The 13,058-nt window shown below is 34.9% G+C and overlaps 1 protein-coding gene and 1 long non-coding RNA gene across 2 annotated transcripts in view; both read right to left on the minus strand.

Moving 5' to 3' along the window:
* Window positions 1–5,713: 5,713 nt before the first annotated feature.
* LOC126602205 (patatin-like protein 2) lies at window positions 5,714–8,449 on the minus strand. The gene is made up of 7 exons (XM_050269036.1): window positions 8,078–8,449; window positions 7,507–7,688; window positions 7,189–7,372; window positions 6,893–7,054; window positions 6,434–6,736; window positions 6,142–6,314; window positions 5,714–6,041 (listed from the first exon to the last, which is right to left on the minus strand). Exons 1-7 carry the CDS (start codon window positions 8,390–8,392, stop codon window positions 5,960–5,962), a joined length of 1,401 nt encoding a protein of 466 aa, XP_050124993.1. The 5' UTR covers window positions 8,393–8,449; the 3' UTR covers window positions 5,714–5,959.
* Window positions 8,450–10,584: 2,135 nt separating this feature from the next.
* LOC126603544 (uncharacterized) overlaps window positions 10,585–13,058 on the minus strand; it is a 33,091-nt gene continuing 30,617 nt past the window's right edge. Inside the window, exon 4 of the long non-coding RNA XR_007616280.1 lies at window positions 10,585–10,805. This is a non-coding gene — a long non-coding RNA (uncharacterized LOC126603544). The remainder of the gene's footprint in view (window positions 10,806–13,058) is intronic.

Raw genomic sequence — 13,058 nt, forward strand, 5'->3', positions numbered from 1 at the left:
AAACAAGGCCTTCTAAAATGTGTCACAACTTGTAAGCTTGATTTCTGCGAGCATTGTGTCTTGGGGAAGCAAACTAGAGTGAAGTTTGGTACTGCAGTACATCAGACGAAGGGCATTCTTGATTATGTGCATTTGGATGTTTGGGGTCCTACAAAGACTCCCTCTTTGAGTGGTAGACATTGGTTTGTGACCTTTGTTGATGATTATTCTAGAAGGTCTTGAGTTTACACTATGAGGCACAAGAGTAGGGTGTTGAGCATTTTCTTGAGTTGGAAGAAAATGATTGAGAACCAGACTGGGAGAAAGATTAAGATTTTGAGATCGGATAATGGTGGTGAATACACATCCAACCCTTTCTTTAAAGTTTGCAAAGAGGAAGGGATTGTGAGGCATTTCAATGTCCAGGGAACTCCACAACAAAATGGAGTTGCAAAAAGATCGAATCGAACCTTGCTTGAGAAGGTTAGATGTATGTTGTCTCAGTCAGGTTTGAGCAAGTCATTTTGAGCAGAGGCAGTTACTTATGCATGTCACATCATCAACCGGTTACCATCAGTTGTTGTTCAAGGCAAGACACCAATGAAGGTATGGATTGGAAAACCTTCTTCTAATTATGACTATATCCGTATTTTTGGTTCACCAGCTTATTTTCATGTGACTGAAAATAAACTTGATCCTAAAGCCAAAAAGGCTATCTTTCTTGGTTTTAGTAATGGTGTCAAATGTTATAGGTTATGGTGCCCAAAGATGAAGAAACCTGTAATCAGTAGAGATGTGACATTTGATGAAGAAAGTATGTTTAAAGACTATGGGAATAATGTGAAAGATGTCCAACAGGTGGAGCTTGAGAAAATTGCCTCTAGTACTTTAAATCCTATTTCCGCTGATGTCGAAGCCACTACAAGTGAAGAAGTGGGAAACCATGATGATGTTGAAGAAGTTGAAGTTGAAGACTATTTTCAAGATGAAGAGCAAGTTTCACCTCACGAGTCTATTGCCAAGAACATAGGAAAGAGAAATATTACCAAGCCAGTTCGGTATAGTGATTACGTTTCTTTTGCTCTTCCTATTATCACTAATGAGATTCCATCCAATTTTGAAGAAGCTATTGAGAGTGAAGAAAAGGAGAAATGGTGCAATGTCATGGGTGATGAGATGAATTCTCTCTTGAAGAACAAGACTTGGGAGTTAGCTAAATTACCTAAGGGTAAGAAAGCTATTGGTTGCAAATGGGTGTATGCCAAGAAGGAAGGTGTTGATGAGAAAAGCAATGTGAGATTCAAAGCAAGATTAGTTGCTAAAGGGTATGCACAAAATGAGGGCATTGACTACAATGAAAGCTTTTCTCCGGTTGTGAAGCACTCTTCAATTTGCATTATATTAGCTTTTGTTGCACAATATGATCTTGAGCTTGTGCAACTCGATGTGAAGACGGCTTTCCTACATGATGATTTAAATGAAGAGATTTATATGTGTCAACCGAATGGGTACAAAGCGAAAGGGAAAGAAAATTTGTTTTGCAAGTTGAAGAAATCACTTTATGGCTTAAAGCAATCTCCAAGACAATGGTTTTTGAGGTTTGATAAATTTATGAGAGGGCAAAATTATTCTAGAAGTCAATATGATTATTGTGTGTACTTCAAGAAGTTGCAAGATGGGTCTTTCATTTATTTGTTGATATATGTTGATGATATGTTGATTGCCTCAAAGAATGTCGAAGAGATTGAGAAATTGAAGAAGCAAATGAAGAATGATTTTGAGATGAAGGATCTTGGAGAAGCAAAGAAGATCCTTGGCATGGAGATCACTAGAGATAAAGAGAAGGGTTTGGTATGCTTGAATCAAAGACAATACCTTGAGAAGTTGATTCAGAAGTTTGGAGTTCATGATTCAACCAAACCGGTTAGTACCCCTTTAGCTCCTCATTTTAAATTGAGTTATATACAATGTCCTAAAACTGATAAAGAGAAGTTGCAAATGAAAAATGTACCATATGCAAATTTGATTGGTAGTTTGATGTACGCAATGGTATGCTCTAGACCGGATATTACTTATGTAGTTGGTATAATGAGTCGATATATACATAATCCTGGTAAAGAGCATTGGCATGCATCTAAGTGGATATTGAGGTATCTCCATGGTACTCGAGATGTTGGTTTATGTTTTGAGAAGAATGGCTCTGGTATTGGTCACTTTGCAGTTGGTTATGTTGATTCAGATTATTCAGATGATTTGGATAAAAGGAAGTCTACTACATGCTATGTGTTTACTATGGCTAAAGGGCCAGTTTGTTGGAGGACCATTTTGCAGTCTTCTGTTGCCTTGTCCACTACAGATGCTGAATATATGGTCGTTGCCAAAGATTTGGGGGTTGATTAGAAGCAGGTGGAGTTGCATTGTGATAGTTAGAGTGCCATTTATTTGGCTAAGTATCAGGTTCATCATGCAAGGACCAAGCACATAGATGTGCATTATCACTTTGTTTGTGAAGTTGTTGGTGAAAGGGATATCATTCTATAGAAGATTCCAACTAAAGACAACTCGGCTGATATGTTGACTAAGGTTGTTGGTGTAGCCAAGTTTGTTCATTGCTTAAACTTGGCTCACATTTTGCCCATATAAAGCAGACATTGAGCAGTAGGAGCTTTGGAGCATTTTGGCTCGACTTGAGTTATTCTCTTGCTACTTTTGGGAGTGGTTTTGTGTTGATTGTTGATTATGTTTGTTTGGCTAATCATGGCGCTTTCGGGAATTTGACCAAAGTGGAGATTGTTGAATATATGGCCAAATTGTAGTGGGCCTTTATTTATAAGCCCAACAGCCCATTTAAAGGGCCTTTCTTCTTTGGCCCATGTGAAAAGCCATGGCTGTGGCTAGGGTTTTAATTGGCAGCAGCAGTTGCCTTTGTTTTTTAGCAGCAGAAAAAGAAAGAAAAAAAACAGGAGTGCCGCAGCCCCCTTTTTGGAGAGAAGAAGAAAGTGTGCTCCTCTCATTTGGTTAGCACTCACTCAATTAAAAGTTGTATTTGTTGTAATAGTTTTGAGCTTTATATAGAGAAGAAATTAATCATTATATTTCTTTCTCTATTTGTTTCTTTGGTGAGTGAGAGTTTTTGGGTGTATTGGGGTTTTGGTTGTGAGATTGCCAACACTTTGTAAACACTCTCATTTGGCTAATAGTGGATTATTGGGTGACCTCCTACTGCTCCGAGAACGTACTCCAGTTACACTGACTGTTGAGGAACCTTGTTAAAATCTTGGTGTCTTTTATATTTTGTTCTTGTATTTCATTTGATATATTATCTGTGGGTTAGCTTGAGTTGGTTCCAATTGGCTTGGTGCTATCCTAGCACAACAAAACTTTTCCCCCAAATAATTTCTCATCCGTAGCTGTTGAGAAGCGTTGTAGTTTGTAGAGAACAAGAACTAATGAAAATATGTGTCTCTAATGTTCTAGTAATGTTGGTACTCTAGCAACTCAATTCATTACTTTCCTCCGTTTCTCCTCATCTGTAATAGCTAATAAAATTTGTAGAAATCTAAGAAGGGTTTCTCTGCTTAAGACTCTAATCTGATATTTTTCTTGACATGTTGCATTTCCTAGTTTCACCTGTAAATTCGTTAGTCTTTCCAAGATGCACTTATATTTTTAATTTCCTACCTGTACTATGAATGAAGAAATGCATGCAAATATGGGTGACTAAAAAAATCGAGGGAAAAAATCCAGATTCGTAAAAATATCGGTACTTGTAACATGTATTTATATGTTGTTTTCCAAAGCAAAACAAATTGGCATGCTTTTGGTGTAGATCCAATTAGTAAAACATCTATCAGATGAGACAGGGCCAACAAAACTCTGAAATACCAAGCATCAAGAGTTAGAAAATGAAATGAATGAAATTTCACAAAATGATATACTTAATCGTTGTTGCATCGTTCCAGCATACACGATTTTCTGGGAAATTTGAGTTTTGCCTCTCAAATTATACCTTTGAAAGCAAAACTAAAGGGAGAAAACATGGCCGAACACCATTCGTATGTGTCTTCTATACAATCCAAATCAAATGTTGTGTAAAGAAAAGAAAAAAGAAGAAAAAACAGTGATTCGGTTTAAGATAAACTCATTCACAGAAAACAATCCAAAATTTCAAAATTCATATTTTAGACTAGATTAAGTTATTAAAAAAACATCAGTGAAGAGCAATAAACAGACATTTTATCGACATGTTGCATCATATACTACCTACCATTCTGTTATTATGCAATCAAAGAAATCAGAAAAGGGTAGTTGAGTGCACCTTCGAAATCAAAATAGTGTTTTGCCTTGCATTATTGCATTATTCCACTCTGAAACTCCTAAAAGGTCGAATGTGTGTTAATAAAAGAAAACGTGATAGACGTTGAGAGTGAATCCCACGTCAGGGAAAGGAGCACCTTGTATATGTGCTTATAAGTAATTGGGTTATTCTCCATATTGCCAATTGGTATTATGGTGGAACCTTGCCACACACTATACATGTTGAGAGTGAATCCCACATTAGGGAAAGGAGGGACATTACATTTGCTTATAAGTAATTAGGCTACTGTATATATTCCCAATTGGTTTTATGGTGGAACCCTAACTTTCTGAAATAGAGGACTAAAATTGTGGGACTGCATTGTTCGGCTTAACAACAACAACAATAAGATAAAGGAGAATGACATATACTTGAAAATGGTAATTGTGCATCTTAAGCAACGGAAAAAAGAAATGAAGTATCAGCAATGGAACTAAGAAATCAGAAATAAGATTGAAACATAAACATAAAACTGTAAGTGATACATAGTTTAGTTGTAAACCGTGGTTTCTTGTAAAGCATCTAGTTGTATGAGTACAGACTTCAACAACTTGTCAACAGATGAGCCCTTCCCAGTACTTCGACTTCCACAAATTCCTCTGCTCCCCTTTTAAATATACCACCCACAAAACTAATGAAAAGATACGGACATATTTGCGAGGGGTATTTGAAACAAAAAACTGCAAACTAAAAGTAAATATCGTGTCAGCCAATTTGATTTTTGGAAAATATGTATGGCAGGAGAAAAATTCGGAATTTTGTATCATTAGTACTTAATTGCCACTGGTTTCGTGGATTTTGATATGGTTTGAAGAAAAATGCAGGTTTCTGTGTAATTGAATGATAGAAGAAGAGATAAAAGTTGTGGGAGGCCTGATGATGTCTTGGCGGAATGACTTCTTATGCGGAACTTATACGTAACCCTTATGCGACACTCTATGCAATTACAATATGCATCGGAGAGATTTTAAAATTTATTTTTAGGCATCTTTCCTTTAAGCATTGGCTTGTACTACTTGGTTGTCAATCGAAATCGAACGTCAACAAAAGTAAATTGGATTTTAACTAATCAATATGAGGAGTTTTTTCAATCATAATTTGTATCACATGACAAATTTGTTCACAAGATACTACTGATTTAATCACAACTTATGAGTTGTATATATATATTGTCAAATGTAGTATAGAAATATGTATACATATGTAGATTAAATCAGTTGACCAAGACAACGTACTTTCCATAACTCCATAATCATCATCCCTCGCCATGACCATCACATTGCCATTACTACCATGACCATCACCACTCGACTAATAAATGAATACACTTGAGCTCTATTTACCCCAAATAGAATACGAATAACAGAAATTTATAAGTAAGAAAATCAAAGCTTAATTTTATTGATAATTGAACAACAAATAAAAGAAAGAATGTATATGTTATACATCTGTTACAGTGATATCCCAACTGGGATTAATCGAACACGAACAAATATTACAAGAATGAAGTATGATGGCATTTGCCCACGTACTCTTGAACTATCAATAACTTTTTACAATTTACAATTCCAAACACTACTAAATTAAAGAATCATGACTTCATCAATCATAGGGTAATATATATCAGTAGGTATTTCCAGCAGGCTCATTAGTTGACCTGCTTGCTTGGCGAAGCAGCTTCTCTTCGGAGAGTAGTTTAGCAAACCTGAAATCATAATTAATTAAGTTCCAAATTTTCATTAATAAACAATCATTACAATATATACGTGTGTATTATATATAAGATTAATAATTATGTTATGTACCTTGTAAGAGCCTCTGCATTAGTCTCATGATTAGAAGCCTCAAACCTGCCACTGTCCAAATTAACCCTGGAAACTGGTTGTTTCAATAGCCCTTCACCAACTTTCACAAGATTGACCAAATTTTTCTTTGTTGCCACATCTACAGAAGATACTGTCCCGTGAAGGGTATCGTCCTGCATTTTGTTTCCACGAAGCGTATCAGAAATGTTGTTTTGTGTGTCTAAACCATATTAATAGACAAATTAGACTAGCAGCCATGGATAAAATACATTTCAGATGATGATTTCATTACCTGAATTCGAAGATAGTTTTCTTCAGAATTAAGGGCTTGAAAAACGCCAGAAAGGTGAAGATCAACCATATCGGCGCTCGCTTGACTGAAAACGTCAATGATCGGGGTGGAACCACCGCTGGTTAACCAATTCAAGAGGCCCCATTTGGCTGCAGCAGGTGCATGGTATTTCCGTTCAGCTTTTGATGAGCCAGTTCCTAATGATATTACTAGAAATCGTCCATAGTCCATGAGTTTTACAGGAACGATATCTGAATTCTCCTTCTCTATTTCGTTCATCACTTCACAAATAGCAACAAATGTCTGCAAGGTAAAAAAAATGTTTAAGCCATTTTCTAATTAAACCAAGTTTATTATAAATGAAATCTTAGATATACAGTACAACATTCTCTTGTCTGCAATCTATAATAAAAATAATATAACAGAAAACAGGGGTTTGAATCGTGTTATAATATTTACCGGATTATTTGCAGCCACGCCGCCATCTATAAGGTTATATTCTCTAACTGTTCCTGCAGCATACTTTGTTTCAAAATAATGAGCTGGAAGGTAAGTTGGTGCTGCTGAGGTTGCAATGCATATGTCGGAGAGTAAGGCATCGGTGCACGGCTTCTTTTCCACCTGGTAAAAAACCACATAAATGCCCATGCGTATTAGATATCAACTACATATTTTTAAGTAATTTTCTTAACTATTTCTTTGGAGATGATGAAGAAGTGAAATTTCCAGATAGAAGAAGGTGATCAAGTACAAACCCTAAGGCTAGAGAAGACAACTGGCTGGAGATTCCGAATGTCGAATGTGGGAATGACAACATTAGTCAATGTGTCGTGCAACTTGTTGTTGCCTAATTTTTGCCTGATCAAGCCATGTAGATACTTACCGTCGTATTTTGGTCCTGTTAGAGCTTTCATAATCTTTCTTGTATACGGAAGCCAACTGTAAACAGAAGTAATATATTGACTATAAAGAATCTTAACCATATACAATAGCAATATAGTAACAAAATAATAAATTTGAAATTTAACATGTAATCCACAAATTTGAAATTTAACTTGTTGTAAAAGCATTACATCTTTTGGGGGAAGATTTTAGGGCATTCACTTAGGTAAAAGTCCTTAATATCTTCGGCAGCAAACAGTGGGCGGTCATTCTCGTTTGGGGTTGTGAGCATGGCTGTCACAAGACCACCAGTGCTTGTTCCTGCGATCACATCGAAGTAGTCGGCAATTCTTGCATCCTCACCGTCCAGCTTCTGCAAACATTAATCTCAATTTAATACTTTTTTTATTTTTAAATTATTATTATTATTGAGGGGAGGAGAATAATTCGAAACTATTACAATACTTTAGGAAAGAAGAAGTTTTAGGACCTGAGGCACATGGAAACCTGACACCTACCAACTACTTGATAATACATGACACTGAACTACGTACTAACTAGTGTATTACGCATGACGGACGTTGATTAAACTATATGTAACTATAATTTTGTTACACGCAAATGTGGAATGACATGGTGTGTATGCATTCACCTATTTGCAAAATTAACCTTATCCGGGAGGGGAACTTGAGACCTCTTCGGACAAAGTTGGAGATAAGTACATGACCAACAAAGTTAACATAATATTGTTAATCACATTACCTGAAGTTCAGATTCAAGAAAACCGAGGATGGTGGCTGGAATAAGGCCTCTTATCCCGCCGCCGTCGATGCTGAGAACTGTGATGAGCTTTCTACTGGTTATTTCCATTAGAAGGTTTGAGAAAGGGAGAGGGAGATAGAGCCTGAACAATTGATGAGCTAGAGTTCTTAATTTGATTGTGATTTCTCCTTGAGAGTAGTTGGTATTTATAGACTTTAGCTTGGTAGCTTGCTTGCGCGAATACGTATATACCATGATTTTCCAGGAATGAACCTCTCCCTTTAGATAGTTCATTTCCAACATGGTCACTAACATATTAAACTCATGCTGAAGGCTTTAAGCTCATCCTCCAACTCAGCCCAGCTCCCTAATTAATCCAGAAATTTAGAGGCCAATTAACTGAGTTTGAATCATACTTAAATATAGGGAATGAATTTTGCATACGGCTTTTTCTTCTTTTGCACACTCTGTTTATTTCTGTCTACTAATTCTCCTTATTTTATTTGACTGAAGTCCCAAAAATATTTCTCTAATTATAAAAGTCGGACTAATGTATACTAGTCTTATATATGTGAGAGTTTCAAAACGTAAAACAAAACTTATTAATTTAGCTAGCTTCCATGATCATAATCCTTGAGGCTCTTCCGTACAGGATATAAACATGAAGAGTTCTTCGTGCTAGTTGCATATCCTGCGCATGCAATATTGACCTGTTATTCATGACCACTAGTGGCCAAGTAGTGGTCCCTCCAAAATTTATACATATCCCCATATCCGCATATGCATATATGTGGGAATATATAATTGAACTGGTTTTATTATTCATGTCATCCTGCCGCCTTATTTACTCGTTCAATTCAAACAACAGAAAAAAAAAAAAAAACGTCACCCATATTACTGTTGCGTCAACCAAATGGTCCATGGCCCCAAAAGCCAATTCAACAATTAGCTTGACACATAGGACGACACGTAATCGATGGTTTTATCCAATCCGACTATATTTATTTATTTAAAGTGAGATGAATCATCTCTCTTCGTTTGCAAGTTTTGAATCACCCTCTCGCAGTTGAATTCGGACTTTCATCTCCTTATGTCTTTATTTTTATTTTTTTTACATTCACAAGAATTAAAATTAACCAAATGTCCGGTATGTTGTGAAAGGGAGAGACAATATTTTTTTTAGTTTCGAAAAACAATAGTTTGAACTGCTCTAATCTCCAAACAATAAATTTGAGTCTAAAAGGGAATGCACACTATCTTGCCTAACCCAACATCAGCGAAAAGTTTTGGAAAGTTTCTTTTTAATTTTTGTTTTTATATATTTTTTTTATATTGAGACACATACATACAATTTATTATGACATTTTTGGCTCTTCCATGTAATGCTTTCTTTCTTTAATGGAAACGTGGAAACATTTCATTGTATAGTGTAAGAATGAAATTCATAATCAACTAAAAACCCTTATTTGGATTAGAACCGTGATCCGTTGAACAATCTTTTGAGTATCTACATCTCTCTTTGTATCGTGACAACTCCATAGCAAAAACAAATTATCTTCTACTCTCTTTCACTCATCTTATCACAACTCTATTCAATGGGGCTAGAAGGGTTATTTCTGGGTGCCGAATGTGAGAGCAGTGACCCTTGTTATATAATAATAGAGGTAGAATCCGAGTAGGGAACTTCCCATCATGTAATTCTGCTCAAACAAGACTTTATCCCTAAAGTTTAGATTCATATCTAATTAGGTTTACTAATCGTATTAGGACTTCTATAGTTATAAAAACCTAGTAATACACTCTTCTCATTAGCGTACAAGTATTATTAAAATCAATCTCTGCAATCCTTAATCTATAAGAGACGTTACATACAAGTGTGCAGCTCTAATATAGTCTTACATATAAACATCATAACCAGAACCCTTCATTATCATATCTAGAAAAAGTCATTCAATTTAAAGACCGTTTAGTCATTCATAAGTGTCGAACAAATCAATGGTTATGGTGATAATTAAGCAATGTACTTATGATAAACGGTCAATTTGTATGATCTATATGGATGCTAACAGTCTTCAAATTGAATGATTTTTTCTAAATATGATCTTTAGATAATGATTATCAAAGAGAATGAACGGCTGTGATTATGATGTTTGTATGATAAAATGATCACTACACAAAATTTGAGCACTGCGCACAATAAATTATATGTGCCCTTTAAGGCCAAAAAGCACCAACATATGTACCCATAGACCAATAGCAACAGTGCAACAACTATATTTGTATAATTGCCCTCTATAGGCATCACCATTGCTAAAAGGGCACAATAGACTGTTTGGTGCTCAAAGAGGCAAGCACAAATAAAGGCATTTGTGTGTCTATGTTCTGACAAACTTGTCAGATGACCTTCTCCATCCATGTTTGCACTATTTTTGTTATTGTGCCCAATAGGTTCTATTTAAAAAAAAAATAGAAATGTAAAATTTTGAAATAAAACCAAAAATTTAAAATTTTCATAAAATCAAAGATGGCAGTCTCGGCTGTAAAAAGCAATCCAATAGTAGAAATGGAATGTCTATAATGAAACTACACTCATAAAGAACATGTTCAAGATAAAAGACCAACAAAATAATGAGATTATCCTATCAATGCATCCATGCATTCCTACATATAGCCACCCATAACTGATTTTACCCTTTTTCCCAGCTCGGTGGATTATGCAATCATCTTCCTAAAATCCAAACCAAAGGAAAAATGAAAAAGGAAAAGGATCACATATTTCCAGTGATGTTTAACTACCCAAACATCCAATCAACATTGAGAATTCATTAGCTTTACACACACTACTACAAAAGGGCCTTATAGTGTCAGTAAGTGGCGTCGGTTTAATATAATATAGTGGCAGATAAGACAGTTGCGACACTAACTGAAGATGACGTAGGATTTACTGTCGCTTATAAGCGTCATAAAATGTCTACGTCGCTTTTAAACCGACGTAAACATTTAATGTCGCTTATAACTGACATATATTTTAATAATTTTAAATACTAGCGTCGCTTTAAACAAAACAGTGTCGCTTTTAAGCGACATAAAGCATTGGTGTCGCTTTTAAGCGACACAAAGTATTGTTTTTAAATATTTTAAAGTCTGCGTCGGTTCTAAATGACATAGATTTTAGTTTTTTTAAATATCTATGTCAAAATGATAGATTTACTAACACTTAGAATTTATTTATACTTTCATTAAATATAACATAAGATTTTGTGGTATCCACTAGTGTATATATTTTAAATTGAAGATCGAATTCATTCATTGTATTCATATAGGGTCAAGGAGTGTAGCTGTTAAAAATCATCTAAATCGGATTTAAAATAACCGTTAAATCGTGATTTTTCATTTATAACCGTTGAAAAGTTTTGTCCTGTTACTTAATCTCTAAATGTTTGTTTTTTGTCATTTTTGGCGTATGCGACCTGGAAGCATATATAAACAAGTTTGATGGTTGGATCATTGAAATTAGTTTCATAGAATGTGTATCTCATCAAAACAATAGATTTACTAACACTTATAATTTATTTATACTTTCAGTAAATATAATATAAGATTTTGTGGTATCCACTAGTGTAAATATTTTAAATTAAAGATCAAATTCATTCATTGTATTCATATAGGGTCAAAGAGTGTAGCTGTAAAAAATCATTAAAATCGGAGTTAAAATCACCGTTAAATCGTGATTTTTCCTTGATAACCGTCGAAAAGTTTTGTCTCGTTGCTTGATCTCTGAATGTTTGTTTTTTGCAATTTTTGGAGTATGCGATCTCGAAGCATATATAAACAAGTTTGACAGTTCGATAGTTGAAATTAGTTTCGAAGGATGCGTATCCCATCAAAACGATAGATTCACTAACACTTAGAGTTTACTAGAAAATAAGCCCGCGCTATACTGCGGGAAATCAGTGTACTAATCGTAATTGGATGAATAAGAAACATTTATCTAAATAAATTCAACATAATAATGAATGACAAAGGGATATATAAGGTGAGTAGAGAGTGTGCACCACTAATTTGTTTCGGTTTGGGCCCTTACCATAAACACGCAAACCGAACCTTGTTTTTTCTATTTTCACTGATTTCTTTGTACTAGGTCCTGGGGCAGTATCGAAACATTTCACTATCGTTCCTTCATTCTTTTCATCGTTTCGAGCCTTAATCAGTTCCCTTAAATTTTTTTACCAAATCGCCTTCTAGAATTTGTTGTTCACTTCGATCAATCTCTTTCACCATTTTATTAACCCTGAATAAAAAATTAAATACAACATTAATATTTATGTATTTAGAAAGAAAAATGTGTTTAGCTTGTAGATCTTAAAATAACTGTAACTGTGTCAAAAAATTTTAAAACTCAAATATAGAAGCTGTGAGTTTTTTGGAAATAACTTAGGTTTGTTCGGAGAGCGTAGTTATTAACAGCACTTATTAATGTACTTTGGGAGGGATGAGATGGTTGACTCTTAGGAAAACCTAACGAAAACACCAACCAAGCAAAGTAACTAACGTCTGAAGAATGGTTTGGAAATTGAAAACGCAACAAAGAAAGAAAGCAATTGACAAAAAAAATATATAAAATGACTAACAACATTCGACTAAGAATTAGGAACAACTAGTTAAAGCAAAATCACAGATGACGCCAATGCACCTTTGAACAATAATAGAATGGTTGAGACCAATTTAAAACCAACAAAAACAAAGAAACCAATGAACTTGTGAAGTATCAAAAGATTACAGAGATAACCAAGAATGAGAAACAAAGCAGGTAGCAAACGAATGACATAAGCTGATAAAACCAAACAATCGACTTAAACATGATAAATTTGCATTAACTCAAACGGAAAGCACAGGGAAACAATGTATATTAGTTTAGGTGACATACCAAAGCCTTGATTCAAATGCAATAGATGCGGATTCCTAGATAAAGGCAGCAAGA

Source organism: Malus sylvestris, chromosome 15 (genome assembly GCF_916048215.2).
Source record: "Malus sylvestris chromosome 15, drMalSylv7.2, whole genome shotgun sequence".
Taxonomy (NCBI): domain Eukaryota; kingdom Viridiplantae; phylum Streptophyta; class Magnoliopsida; order Rosales; family Rosaceae; genus Malus; species Malus sylvestris.